Source organism: Macaca fascicularis, chromosome 14 (genome assembly GCF_037993035.2).
Source record: "Macaca fascicularis isolate 582-1 chromosome 14, T2T-MFA8v1.1".
Taxonomy (NCBI): Eukaryota; Metazoa; Chordata; class Mammalia; order Primates; family Cercopithecidae; genus Macaca; species Macaca fascicularis.
The window spans coordinates 94,052,995-94,066,612 of record NC_088388.1 but is presented as its reverse complement, the minus strand read 5'-3'; the positions used below and the strand labels follow the sequence as shown (position 1 = coordinate 94,066,612).

At 43.9% G+C, this 13,618-nt stretch overlaps 1 protein-coding gene across 1 annotated transcript; it reads right to left on the bottom strand.

Moving 5' to 3' along the window:
• Positions 1-774: 774 nt before the first annotated feature.
• KDM4F (lysine demethylase 4F) lies at positions 775-3,668 on the bottom strand. Its single transcript, XM_005580255.5, has one exon. The coding sequence runs from the start codon at positions 3,104-3,106 to the stop codon at positions 1,232-1,234; it is 1,875 nt and encodes a 624-aa protein (XP_005580312.2). The 5' UTR covers positions 3,107-3,668; the 3' UTR covers positions 775-1,231.
• Between the last annotated feature and the right edge of the window lie 9,950 nt (positions 3,669-13,618).

Sequence of the window (13,618 nt, the reverse complement as noted above, 5' to 3'; positions counted from 1 at the left end):
TAAAACTCCTGACCTCAGGTGATCTGCCTGCCTCAGCCTCCCAAAGTGCTGGGATTACAGGCATAAGCCACCACACCCAGCCATGCTATAGACTTTTAAACAATGAGATCTTGTGAGAATTCTAATGGGAGAACTACACCAGGGTGATGGTGCAAAACAGTTCACGAGAAACCGCCCCCATGATCCAATCACCTCCTGCCAGACCCTAAATCCAACATTGGGGATTACAGTTCCACATGAGATTTAAACCATGTCCATGACTTCAATGTGCCTGTGTTTAATGAGTCTCTTTCCGTTTTATATGCTGTAAGTCATACTTTATCAAACTTACTTCAATACTCATGACTGCTGCAATTTCATTCTGAAATTTAGCCTTTTACATTGAAGAGAGACCTTCTATGTACCTTGGGTCTTCATTCAACTTAGACTGATACTAAGATCTGTGACTCTACTTTTATGTTTGTTCTTTCCTAGGTATACTTTTGCCATTCCTTTATCTCAATCACTTTTCTTCATCACTTTTTTTGATACATCTTTTATATAATTCTGATTTTAAAAACATGTATTAAGGATTTTTTTCTTTACTTTGCAGATGTACAGTAGAGATAGCAAATTTAATAAACATCAATAACATTACAAAATATCTCTGGGGCCATGAATGGATAGCAGACTCAGTTGGTCTACAGGTCTAGTTTGTGCATGAACAGTGGATGGTGGCCTGGGGTGGAGAACATGTTGCAGCTGAAGGACTGTGAGAAGCCCCGAACCTCACTGGGGCTGTAGCAATGTCCAGTGGAAGCCAGGGCCAGAGAAATAGAGGACCAGACGGAAGGTAAAAATGAGGGACTCAGTGAGATTCTCAGCATCATCCAATGTGAGTCCAAATTGCAGTGGGATCTGGACCCATAGCACTGTAAGGGAGGTATCCTGAGGGGACAACAGCAGCAAGTGCTGTCCATGGCATCTGGGCCATGATGAAAGCCACAGGCACAATGATTAGGAGTAGACAGAGAGTCCCTGAGGGATATTACAACATCCTATGGCAACCTTTTCGGTGGGGAGTTCAGTGGTCTCTGAGAGCCCTGGTTGTCACAGTTGGAGACGGAATCTGGGGCCTTGGAAATTTGTCAGTTATTGGAGGTAAAGAATCTTCACTGTGGAGAGGCCCAGGCCAGAATTGTGCTTGGCAGGAATCTTCTCTGATTCCTGGGATTCGGATAAGAAGTAGATATCACTTGACATTTGGCACCATATTCAATAGCCATGGGTCCAGAGGATTGATCATGCATTGGAGGAAAATATCCCCAGATTTAGCATCGTATCTCTGCCTGTCTTTAGCCCCAGCAGATGAGTCGGAGGCCCAGGAGATCCTGGAAAACTCAGTTGGGGTCAGAACCCTAGAGGCATAAGAGTGGTCCATTGCTGCAACCTTGGCCAGGTTCTCCAGGGATTTCCAGTCCCCACCGGTGTCCCTGGACAATGTAATCAAAGGCACAGTGACATTGGAAGGAGTCATGGTGACAACATCAGGAAGACTAGTAGCAGTGCTGTCGAGGGATAATAGGCAGGGGCCAGGGTGCATGGGTTCATCAGGATCCAGTGGGGGCCCCAGGGGTTGAAGATCAGGGGCACAACAGCAGCCAGAAGCCTTGGCAAAATGCGGAAGGTCACTGCTCAAAGGTGCGGGTTTGTCTGTCAAAGCTTCATCGGCGAACTGGAGCTGAGGTTTGCAGCCTGGAGCTCTGCTCCCTGTCCCCACTGAGAGGCGCCTCTTAGCTGCAGACGGAACAGTTGTCGCCTCAGTCCCCAGTTCTCGAGGACGGCGACCACGACCCCGTCTTCCAGTGGAAGGGGGAAGAATCCGGGTTGACGTCTCCAGGGTTTGGAATGCAGATCCAGGCACAGCATCGGTGCCATGGCCCTTTGGCTTGTAACAGAGCCCTGGGGCCACAGTCTGTATGGGACAGCTGGTTATGTGGTTCCGGAGACGCCTCAGGCCCAGAGCAGCTCTCCTAAGTGCTATGTCCTCCCTCCAGGTGCTCACCTCTTGGTTTTCTGCAACCCTGGGCTCTGTGTGATCCACAACGGTCAAGTCTTGCTTGTGTTTCCAGAGCTCATAGCTCTCTGGTTGCAGGATGCGTATGAAGGCGTCCATGGAAAAGGTCACTCTCGCCTCCCCACAGCTACACTGTGAAGCCACTTTGCCATAATCAATCCATCGTGGAGTGGCAAAGTTGATGGCCTCTGCGCAGTTGAAGCCATGGTTGAAGCCAGCATGGTAGCCATAGGGAAAGGTCACCATGAACTCCCCAGCCTCTTGAGTCATGCGATTGAAGGGGATCCCGTTCTTTTTGAGAACTGTTGGCGAGATGAGGGCCACCTTGTGCCGCAGGAAGCCCTCACAGTCCCGGGAAATGCCTGGGAAGAGCTCCCTGGCCAGGCGTTCCAGGCGCTGACCATGTTCTGGGGGCACCACGTACCAAGTTTTGGGCTCCCCAAAGTGCAGGTAGTTGATGCTATAAAGATCCATGTCCTCCGTGTGCCAAGCGAACGTGGTCTTCCACATGCCAAAGTACAGGTAGGGTGTGTTGACACCCTCAATGACAACCCCACATTCCTGCTCCAGCAGGTCCAGAATTGTTCCCAGGTGTCCTAGGTTCCATGGTTTAGTGCTTTCTTCAAATAAGGAGCCGCTGATATCAGCACCATAAATTGGTGGATTACCGGGGTGGCTCTTCCAGTACTGTTGCTCCAAATCTGCAAAATTCCGGTGTGGTGGAGTCTGATGTTTTTTACTGTTTGCCAAGTGGCGATACTTCCCCACAGTCATGGCTTTTTTCTTTTTATGGTATTGAGTAAACACCCCTGCCTGCCCAGAGGTCACCTGCTGGAGGGGAGTGGCTACTAAGATGTCTTCGATATCATCGTAAGTCTTTCTGGCTTTCCATTCCTTGGGTGGAATTACCTTGGCAAGGCCAGCTCGGTGTGCGCCTTGGGACTCCATGTAAGCAACATATTTGTTGAAATCTGTAAATTCTTCCATGGTCGGGTAAAAAGTCATGATGGTATGACTTGTGTTCTGGGGACTGGAGTGCGCAGACTTCATGGCTGCACACAAGAAGTAGCTGACTCCCAAGTTCTTAGGTGTCCTCTAGATGCCTGAGAGCGCTGGGGAGTAATTTCTTTTCTCCCCTTTGTTTTTCAAAATACTTTGGTTTATCTGTGAGGGAGTAATTCACACTTGAACTTTCAAACAAGTGAGATCTTTCACAGGCTTTCTGACTTCCCAGGAGGACTCAGGAGTCCGTATTTTTCCCAGGAGTCAGTATTTTTTTGTCCAAAGAAAATAGAATATGTCCCAGTGGGGCAGGTGCCCCAGCTGCAGTCCCAGCTCCACCTGCAGCTCTGTGAGTTTCCTCAGTTGGGGGTGTCACTGTGAGGCTTCTCTTGATTCTCAGGCTTTGGTGCCCCAGTAGCTGGTAACTCCACTGCACCTGGGCATCTCTTCTAGGAAATTAAATCAATAAACCTAAACAACAACAACACAAAATACAGACTATTTGAAAATACATGTATAACCAGACAAAAGAAATACTCAGCCAGTATTAAGCTAACCTAAAGGGTATGGTGTGTTAACATCAGGATATAAGGTCAAATAATAAAACAGAAAAAGAGGAGCATCTAATCAAACTAAGAGTGAAAATGATCAAGTTTGCAAAGGAATGAATTAAGCAAGCCACTCAAGAAACTGGATGCATTAACATCAAAGGAAACAATGAAAATAAAGACACAAGCAGAAACCATTGCAAAAGGAAACAGAACCTTCAATGGGAATGATGACAAAAAACTAAAACTTGACTTTTCAAAAAGATGGTGAGAAGTGAAAAGCCATAGGCATGAATAGAAAAGGAAATACAAATGAAACACATTGAGATAACTTAGGGGGCATAGCTAAAAATCTTGCTGAGATGTTTTAAAAATTTTAACTGAATCTTATGAACAACTTGGGTGAGAATAATTTTCTCAGTAGGACAAATATCAAAAAGTGCTCCAACAGAGAAATAAAATGACCTACCTTCCACCAAAAACTCACAATTACTGACGAAAATACTCCAGGACCCAGAGAGAAGGTCTCCTCTTGGTAGCTGAACTCCAAATGAAGCCCCAGGTTGCAAAGACCCTGGCTTTATACCTGGGCGGCATCCTAACCCAATCAGTGCCCAGCTAATGTAATCACCGGGCTGGGTCCAGATTAGGCATCCCACCCATCCGGGCCCCTCCCTTTTATTTTACATTTAAATCCTAGAACAATGCTAAGTGATTAAAAGTCAAGTTATGGGAACAGGCAATCTAAATAAATACTAAAAGATACCGAGGGTAGCAATATTAATATCCAATGTATATATAAGATCCAAGAGGGACATTTTATAGTTAATGAAAAAAATTCATAGGAAAATATTACAAGGATGAACTTTATGCACCTAACCACACAACAGTGACACACTGAAGCTAAGACTGAGAGTTGTAAGGTCAAACAGTAAAATCTGCAGTCATGATGGGAGTTTTGTGTGTGTATGTGTGTGTGTGTGTTTAACATTATGCTTTCAGAAACCAATAAAGCAGAGTAGAAAATTAATAATGTTTAGTAATATGTACAAGGTTAAGAACTTTGAGGACGGAGACTGTAACAATTAAAAAGCAAATGTAAAATGCTTTTTGGTACATAGGTAACATTTATAATAGACAAATTTACCAGTAATCCTAGCACTTTGGGAGGCCGAGACGGGCGGATCACGAGGTCAGGAGATCAAGACCATCCTGGCTAACACGGTGAAACCCCGTCTCTACTAAAAAATACAAAAAACTAGCCGGGCGAGGTGGCAGGCGCCTGTAGTCCCAGCTACTCGGGAGGCTGAGGCAGGAGAATGGCGTAAACTCGGGCGGCGGAGCTTGCAGTGAGCTGAGATCCGGCCACTGCACTCCAGCTTGGGCGACAGAGCGAGACTCCGTCTCAAAAAAAAAAAAAAAAAAAGTAAATATCAAATGAAAATTACATTAAATGAATATACTGGCCAAAATGAAATGAAATTGAAAGTCAACACTATTGGCCGGGCGCGGTGGCTCATGCCTGTAATCCCAGCACTTTGGGAGGCCAAGGTGGGCGGATCACGAGGTCAGGAGATCGAGACTATCCTGGCTAACATGGTGAAACCCCATCTCTACTAAAAATACAAAAAACTAGCTGGGCGTGGTGGCGGGCGCCTGTAGTCCCAGCTACTTGGGAGGCTGAGGCAGGAGAATGGCGTGAACCCGGGAGGCGGAGCTTGCAGTGAGCCGAGATCGCGCCACTGCACTCCAGCCTGGGCGACACAGCGAGACTCCGTCTCAAAAAAAAAAAAAACAAAAACAAAAAACAAAAAAAACAACAACAACAAAAAAAGAAAGTCAACAATACAAAATCTGAATCCAACCATATTTATTTGAAAATTAATATGCACATTTCTAAAATCCTATTGATCTTCATATTGAACTCAAGCAGTAAGTAAAAACAAAATGAAACAAAAGAAAATTGTGCAACAGAAAATGAAAGATAAAAATAATGATAGAAAAATAAAAGGGAAAATGTATACTAAAATAAAGATGATTAATAAAACTAAAATCTGGTAGTTTTAAAGACAAAATACATAAGTGGAAGTAGTGATAAAGAACACTTTCTAGACCTGGGCAAGTAATATACAGAAAGAGCCCAAAGCATTTGTAGTCATGGAAAATAAAAACTCCGTAAATACACACAATGAAAAATGCGGTTACTTCCAGTGGGACAGAAGGAAAACAATTCTCAGTGGCCAAATCTCCAAAAAATTGAGCAAGAAAATATGTACATTGAATTATAATCCAAAATATGAAATAAATATCTACGAGTTCATACTGATATAAAGATTAAACAAATAGCTGAGAAGTGACAAAGCTCTCTTTCATAAGAATTCTAAACGAATTAAATTAATTAAAATATTGTCTATTTTGAAAATGCTATGACCCTATATAAATATAAATAAAATTGTGCTTTATGTATTTTCATGTATTTTTTTGTATGGCATTTCCCTCATCTATGTTCTTCTGTGCAGCTGTACTTTGTCTCATTTCCCTGCTGTAATTCATTCAATGGTATAAATGTTTCTGTTTTTAATGGGTATTTGGTTCCTTTCTACTTCTGACCTCTTACAAAAAATGTTGCTCTGAAAATGCTTGGACATGGATAGCGCTTGGAGCTCACATGTACTCCTGTCTATGAACAGATATCTTTGTCATAGGAGGCAGTCAAGCCTCCATATCCTCTGAGTTCAGCAGCAGTGGATTCAACCAACTGAGGATCAAATGCATTCACAAAAAAAAACAGTGAAAAATAACAGTACAATAAAAACAACAAAAAATAGAGTAAACAACTACTTGCATGGCATGCTAACCCAAGATTGAGCTTTCTAGAATTTAGTAAGATGGTTCTTACTTTTCTAGCTGCCCTCGTCTTGTCTCCTAGTTGCTTTTCTCCAGTTTAAGATATAGGCAATAAAACACATAGATCTTAGGTCTCCACTTTAGCGAGTTTTAAAAACTATATACACCTGTGTAATCAACACATAAAAGATGTAGAACATTAGCACAGCCCCATAGCATTCTCTCAGGACAGGAGCTTTCCAGTCAAACCCCACTCCCCACCAGAGGCAACCACTTTCTAAGTTCTATGATGACAGGAGAGTATGGACTGATTTGGGAATGAATAGGAATGGAATCACATAATATGTATTCACTTGGATTTTGCTACTTTTCCTATACGGGATGTTTGTGAGATCATCTATCCTGTTTTATGCACCAGCAGTTCACTATTTTTAATCGATGAATAATATTTTAATACACTATAGTTTTTCTACTCATCTTTTCGGAGATATATGGATTGTTCACAGTTCTTTATTCTTAACAGTTGGGCAGATACCTGGAAGGAGAATTGCCAGAGACAGATGAGTGTGCAAGTTTATTGAAGACTGACACAGCTTTTTTTTCTTTTTTTTTTTTATTTACTTATTTATTTAATTTTTTTTTGAGACGGAGTCTTGCTCTGTCGCCCAGGCTGCAGTGCAATGGCGTGATCTCAGCTCACTGCGAGCTCCACCTCCCGGGTTCATACCATTCTCCTGCCTTAGCCTCCCAAGTAGCTGGGACTACAGGCACCTGCCACCATGCCCGGCTAATTTTTTTTGTATTTTTTAATAGAGACGGGATTTCACCATGTTAGCCAGGATGGTCTCAATCTCCTGACTTCGTGATACGCCCACCTTGGCTTCCCAAAGTGCTGGGATTACAGGCATGAGCCACCGCGCCCAGCCAACTGACACAGTTTTTCAAAGGGGCTGTATGATGTCATATTCCCACTGGCAATGCATGTAAGAGCCCATTGCTCTGGACGTGGGACTGTTCCTCTCAGAGATGGAGTGCATGGTTCCAGTAAATCCAGGCATAGAACAGGGACTCATTCATCATGCCAAATGTAAGATGTTTCCTTTTTGTCCTCATGACCTCTGGTGTTCAAAGGAACATATTCTCAATGGAGTCACAACAATAAGGCCATAAATAGGAAGCTGAGATTCCCATGTGGCCACTTCAATCTCCTCACATCACTGAACAACCATGCAAAGAAGGAATATAATTTCAGCAGGGTGGTAACTGATCTTTATTCTCTCAAGGAAATATGCCTTTTAAACACACAAAGAAACCTAAAGTACAGTTGCAGGTCAGGTTTACTACAGAGCAGACTCTAAGACTTCAGCACCAAAGTCTTTCTTAAAGAGGGTCCTTGGGATCCATATCTGAGAAAGGGAGGAATGGGAAGCAGGTGTGAGCACAGGGAAATGTTGATCTGTGGGTTAGGGCCAAAGATAGGCAGCCAATCCTGCAGGAAGCCCTGGAGCTCAAATGACTTTGCAGGGTTGTCCTGGGTTGAGCAGAGATGGCCAAGCTTTATCCTCCGGCACTGAGAAGTCATGGGATGTCAGCCAAACTGGGAAGAGGCATGGCCTTGGGTGAGGTGGCTCTCTGCCACTGAAGGCCGTCTGCCCACTGCAGTCCAGACACAATGAAGCTTTTACCTACCACATAAAAGTTTATTCCTTGGTCATGCAAGACGTGCTGTGGGTCCAGCAGCTCTCTAGGGCTACTCCCGTCCTGTGAATGCAGCATGCTCTCATCTTGTGATTCCACCATGTCATGTTAGCTTTAACCTCATTTCAGCCAGGCATCTCACTCCATCTTCCTCTGTGCCTGGAGTCTCTGAGTTATCTCTCAGGTTGAATTTTCCAAAGAATAAACTTCCTTCTCTTGTTATATTAGGAAAGACAAAATTGCCTGAATGAATGGAAGAGGCAGGAAGGTATGGGTTTTTCTGCTGTTTATTGAAAACTTTAGAGAAGAACCAATTTCTGATTATTTCTACTTTAAAATTTCCTACTGAAATGGTGATAGGAGAAGAAAGGAAGGGTCCTATGAAGGATAGTACTTAATGAGCAAGATGGCTTTCTTCTCAGAATGTTTCTTTCTGTATGAAAACTATAATTTTCAATTTCCAAAATATGTTCCGTCCAGTTTTGTGCACTGCTTTTTTGTTGTTGGTTTTAAAGACAGAGTCTGGCTTTGTCACCCAGGCTAGACTGCAGTGCTGCAATCATGGCTGACTGCAACTTTGACTTCCCAGGCTCAGGTGATCCTCCTCTCTCAGCCTCCTGAGCAGCTGGGAATACATGTGCCACCACACGCAGGTAATTTTTTTTAAACTTTCTTCTGCCGAAACTGAGTTTCACTATGTTGATGAGGCTGGCTATGCAATTTTCAAAACTAACAATTAAGCCTAAGCAACTGTCACTTTCGCTTGTATTATAAATGGTCAAACTGCTTCTCCTAGTTGCAAACTCTCCATAGAGCCACTAAGCTGATTATTTAAATGTGTCAATCACATCTTGTCAATTGTTATTTTAAGCTTCTGATGCCTTCTCAAGTTGAAGGAACACCAAATAATGCATTTAACTTGAAACGTGAGGCTCTACATGTTCTGTCCCCAGACTCTCTCCCTTCCCCTCTCTGCCTGAGACACAAATAAGCTTCTTTTGTATTCCTGGAAAAAGAAAATCACTAATTTCCATGGTAGGTCTATTGCACTTGCTGTTCCCTGCAAGTGGAAAATTCTGCTCTGGACTTTCCGTTTGGTCAACTAGGTCTTAAAAAGATCTCCTGCTCTGGGAATCCATCTGGACCCCGCAGCTCAGGCAGCCCCTGCGCATTCTTCTGTCATCTAATCCTGCTTTAATTTCTGCACAGCGCACATTGCTGATAAAAACTGTCTTGCTCACTTAGTGGGGACTTGTTTATTGTACTGAGCCAATGAATTAACAATGTCAAATAAACCACAGCTTTGAAAAGCCAGTGGAATTTGGCTGTTTTTGTCTTATATAAAGCTTGCCCGATAAAGAATATTCACCTTTCAGAAAAAAGCATCTCTACATTTTCTATTTTTAAAACCAATTTCTAGTTTTGTTGCATGGTATTGATTTTTTCTTTTTCTTTTGATAAGTTATCGATGTTTGTTTTCACTGTAATACATTGTCCAATTTTGTGAATCATTCATTAGTACTTGAAAAAGGTGAGTATTCTCTATTACCAGGTGCATACACTGTACCTTGTTAAGCTTGTTTGTTTTCTATATCTGTATATGTGTCCGTTTTTTTTCTGTCTTCAACACAATAAAGTGACTTAAATTCTCTGTTTTTTCAAACACTACTCCAACTTGTTTCTTACCAACTATGATTTTTCCTTAATCAAACTCACATAGGCTGTAGGCTGGATCTCAACCTTCTGGCCCTAAGCCTGCACCATGTCCTCATGGAGCTTGCCCTGAGGAGGAAAACAGGAGGGAAATGAGATTTTACCAGAACTTTCTTCCCCACCTCTGGGACACAATCCTCTCTGGACCCTGCAGCCCATGCCCACCCCTCCTGTTTTCCCCCTAGAAACACAAGCCCAGCACAGAAAGCTCCCTGGATAACCCTCTCCCAAGCACTGCCTGAGCCTGGCACAGGGGCCTGGGACACCCACCTCTGGATTCTCTGGGCAAGCGCTCACCCTACATGGATGCAGTCAGGACTTTGGCAGCCTCTGAAAGCAGAAGGCCAGGAAGAAGGAAGCCCGCTAGAAGCAGTGCCCACTACCCACCCACGCTCACTCTGAGAGAAGCACACAAGCTTTGCACTGCCTGTCCTGTGCCTGGTAAAGGGATCCCGTGAGCTTCAGTGCATGTACAGTGCTGGCTGTGAGCTTTGCAAGAGCTTCCTGGCTCCACACAGTCACCTAGTCACCACGCCCAGCTTCCCACAGAGCCACATAGTACCCATAGTGAGTTACCACCAGCAGGGATGAGAAGATTGTAGAACACACCTTTCCCCAGGCTCTAACTGACTATTTGAAGAATGAAAATGCTGTTTCAGAGCCACGGAGACATCCATGATAAGGGGATATTGAAAGGAACTCTAGACTCCTAAACCAGGGACCTAGGATAGAACTGAGAGATCCATGAATTCTCCCACATAGTAATAAATGTTAGTGTGCACATATTTGGTAGAGGAGAACAAGGTATGTTGCTGTCAGAAGTTTCCCCAAATTCATGAGAAGTGACACAATTAATTTTTAATCTAACATTTTAATTTAGTTTAAATTTAATTATAATTTTTCAAACTAATTTGATATTAAAAACTAATTTACTACAGATATATATCAGATCTCCAGTCAAGTCAGATGCAAAGGCATATTAATGATGCCCAAGGAAGAATATGGAACTTCTAAAAGATGATTCAAATGGTTTTACCAGGGACTCACACAGATACTTTTATACCAGTGTTCTCAACAGCACCATGCACATAGCCAAAAGGAGGAAACAACCCAATGGTCCATCCATGGGTGATTGGAATGAGCAAAACGTGGTGTATACATATGATGCAATATTATTCAACCTTGAAAAGGAAGGAAATTCTGACACATGCTGCAACATGGATGAACCTTGAGGACATCATGCTAAGTGAAATAACTAGAAATAAAAAGACAGATATTATATCATTGCACTTATATGAAGTACCTAAAATTTCTTTGTTTTATATTAAGATCTACCACCCCTCTTTTCTTTTGCTTGCATTTTCCTTGATGTAGTTTTGCCCATTCTTTTATTTTTCAATCATTCTGAATCACTTAGTTTTAGGTTTATCTCTTTTATAGTAGTGATTTTAAAATATGTTTTCAGGATATTCCTTTCTTTTTTTTTTTTGAGACGGAGTCTCGCTCTTTTACCCAGGCTGGAGTGCAGTGGCCGGATCTCAGCTCACTGCAAGCTCCGCCTCCTGGGTTCACGCCATTCTCCTGCCTCAGCCTCCAGTGTAGCTGGGACTACAGGCGCCCGCCACCGGGCTAATTTTTTGTATTTTTAGTAGAGATGGGGTTTCACCGTGTTAGCAAGGAAGGTCTCGATCTCCTGACCTCGTGATCCGCCCATCTCGGCCTCCCAAAGTGCTGGGATTACAGGCGTGAGCCACCGCACCCGGCCGATATTCCTTTCTTTACTTGGTAGATACACACTAGGAAAAATTAATAAACAGGAAACAGCCTCTGGTAGCCTTGGGTATATATTAGTTCTTCAAAGTAAAAGAGACTGAGACAGTCCCAGGCTCGAATTGTGCTTGAGTGGAGCCTTCTTTGGCTACTCGGGTTAGGTTATGGTCAGAGGGACAGCCACATTTGGCAATATATTCAGTAGCCATGGGTTCAAAGGATTAAGATAATGTATCAGAGGCACATAGCTCCAAATTCAGAGGTGCAGCACTGTCTGGCTTTAACCCCAGGACAGGAGTCAGGGCCCAGCATATTCTGACAACATCAGTTGGGGCCAAGACCCCAGAGGTATAAGAGTGGTCCATTGCTACAACCTCAGCCAGGTTCAAGAGGCCTTGCACTCTCCAGCAGCATCTCTGGAGAATCTTCTCAGCATCATTATGATGTTGGGAGGAATCAGTGGAACACAGGGTGGTTCAGTGTCATGCTGTCTGGGGATGTCAGATACGGGCCAGCACACATCGAAGCATCAGATCCAAGTTGTCTCCAAAGGTTGAAGATGGGGGCACTGCAGCACGTGGTAGCCTTGATGGGCTGCTGAGATGCAGGCCTGAGAGATACAGGCTTGTCTATCAAAGTTCCATCCTAAGTAGGGGCAAAGACCCCAGGATCGAGAGCTCTGTGTGCTGTGCCACTTGGTGGGAGACTAGAGGATCCCCTCCTGAGCTCTTAGTTCCTGAAAAAGACCACCATGACCACCTCTGCCAGTTGACAGGCAGAGAACCAGGGCAAACAGACCCGAGATAGATGGTGGGCCATGGTGTGTTCTTGGGAGCCTCTGGGGTCAATGACCCTTGGATGGGCATCAGTTTCCTGGGCTGCCATGGGGCACCAGGGAAACTGCAACTGGTACATGTGGGTTCAATGGTAGGTCCCACTATCCAGGACCACAGGCCTAGAAGAGGCCAGGTCCAGAGGAGCTTCAGGCCAGGTGCCATGTCCTCCTGCCAGGTAATGAGCTCCTGGCTGGCCAGCACCTTGGGCTCCCTTTGATCCACAATGGCCCCATCTTGCTAGCTTTTCCACAGGTCATAATGATCAGGTTTAATGATGTGTGTGAAGGCGTCCATGGAAAAGGCCACCCTGCCCTCCCCACAGCTACACTGAGATGCCATATTGCCATAATCTACCCATCCTAGGTGGTGAAATGGATGGTCTCTGTGAGAATTGAAGCCTGTGTGGTAGTCATAGGGAAATGTCACCATGAACTCTCCAGCCTCCTGAGTCATGCTATTGAAGGGAACCCCATTCTGCATGAGCACTGCGGGCAAGATGAGGGCCATCCTGTGCCACAAGAAGGCCTCATAACCCTGAGAACTACCTGGAAAAGCTCCCCGGCTGAGCATTCCAGGTGCTGACTATGGTTTTGGGGCACTGTGTACCAAGACAGGGGCTCCCTGAAGTAATGGTAGTTGATGTTGTAAAGGTCCGTGTCCTATGGAAAGGTGGTCATCCACATGCCAAAGTACAGGTAGGGTGTGTTGACACTCTCTCCAATGACAGCCTCACATTCCTGCTCCAGAAACTCCTAAATTGTTCCTACGTGTCCAGGATTACATTGTTTACTGTTTTCATCAATTAGGAGGCTGAGGTTCTTCCAGTATTTTCTTTCCAAATCTTCAAACTTCTGGTGTGGTTGAATCCAGTATATTTCAGAGTATTTGAAGACAAATGTGTGACAAACAAAATGCTGAGCTTTAAGCTACCTTAGTAACTTAGTGATGCCACACAGGCTTCAACCACAACTTTAACTGTACAGAGGCCATCAGTTCTACCACCCAGGATGGATTGATTACGGCAGATTGGTATGGTGTGTTAATATCAGGATTTAAGGTCAAATCACAACATATATAAAGAGGAGTATCGAATTGAACTGAAAGAAAAAAATCAGCAAGTTCAAAAATGATTGAATTTAGCACTCAAC

What these genes read in the sequence shown, in the direction of transcription:
- KDM4F (XM_005580255.5), bottom strand. Translation starts at nt 3,106, where the DNA reads ATGAAGTCTGCGCACTCCAGTCCCCAGAACACAAGTCATACCATCATG.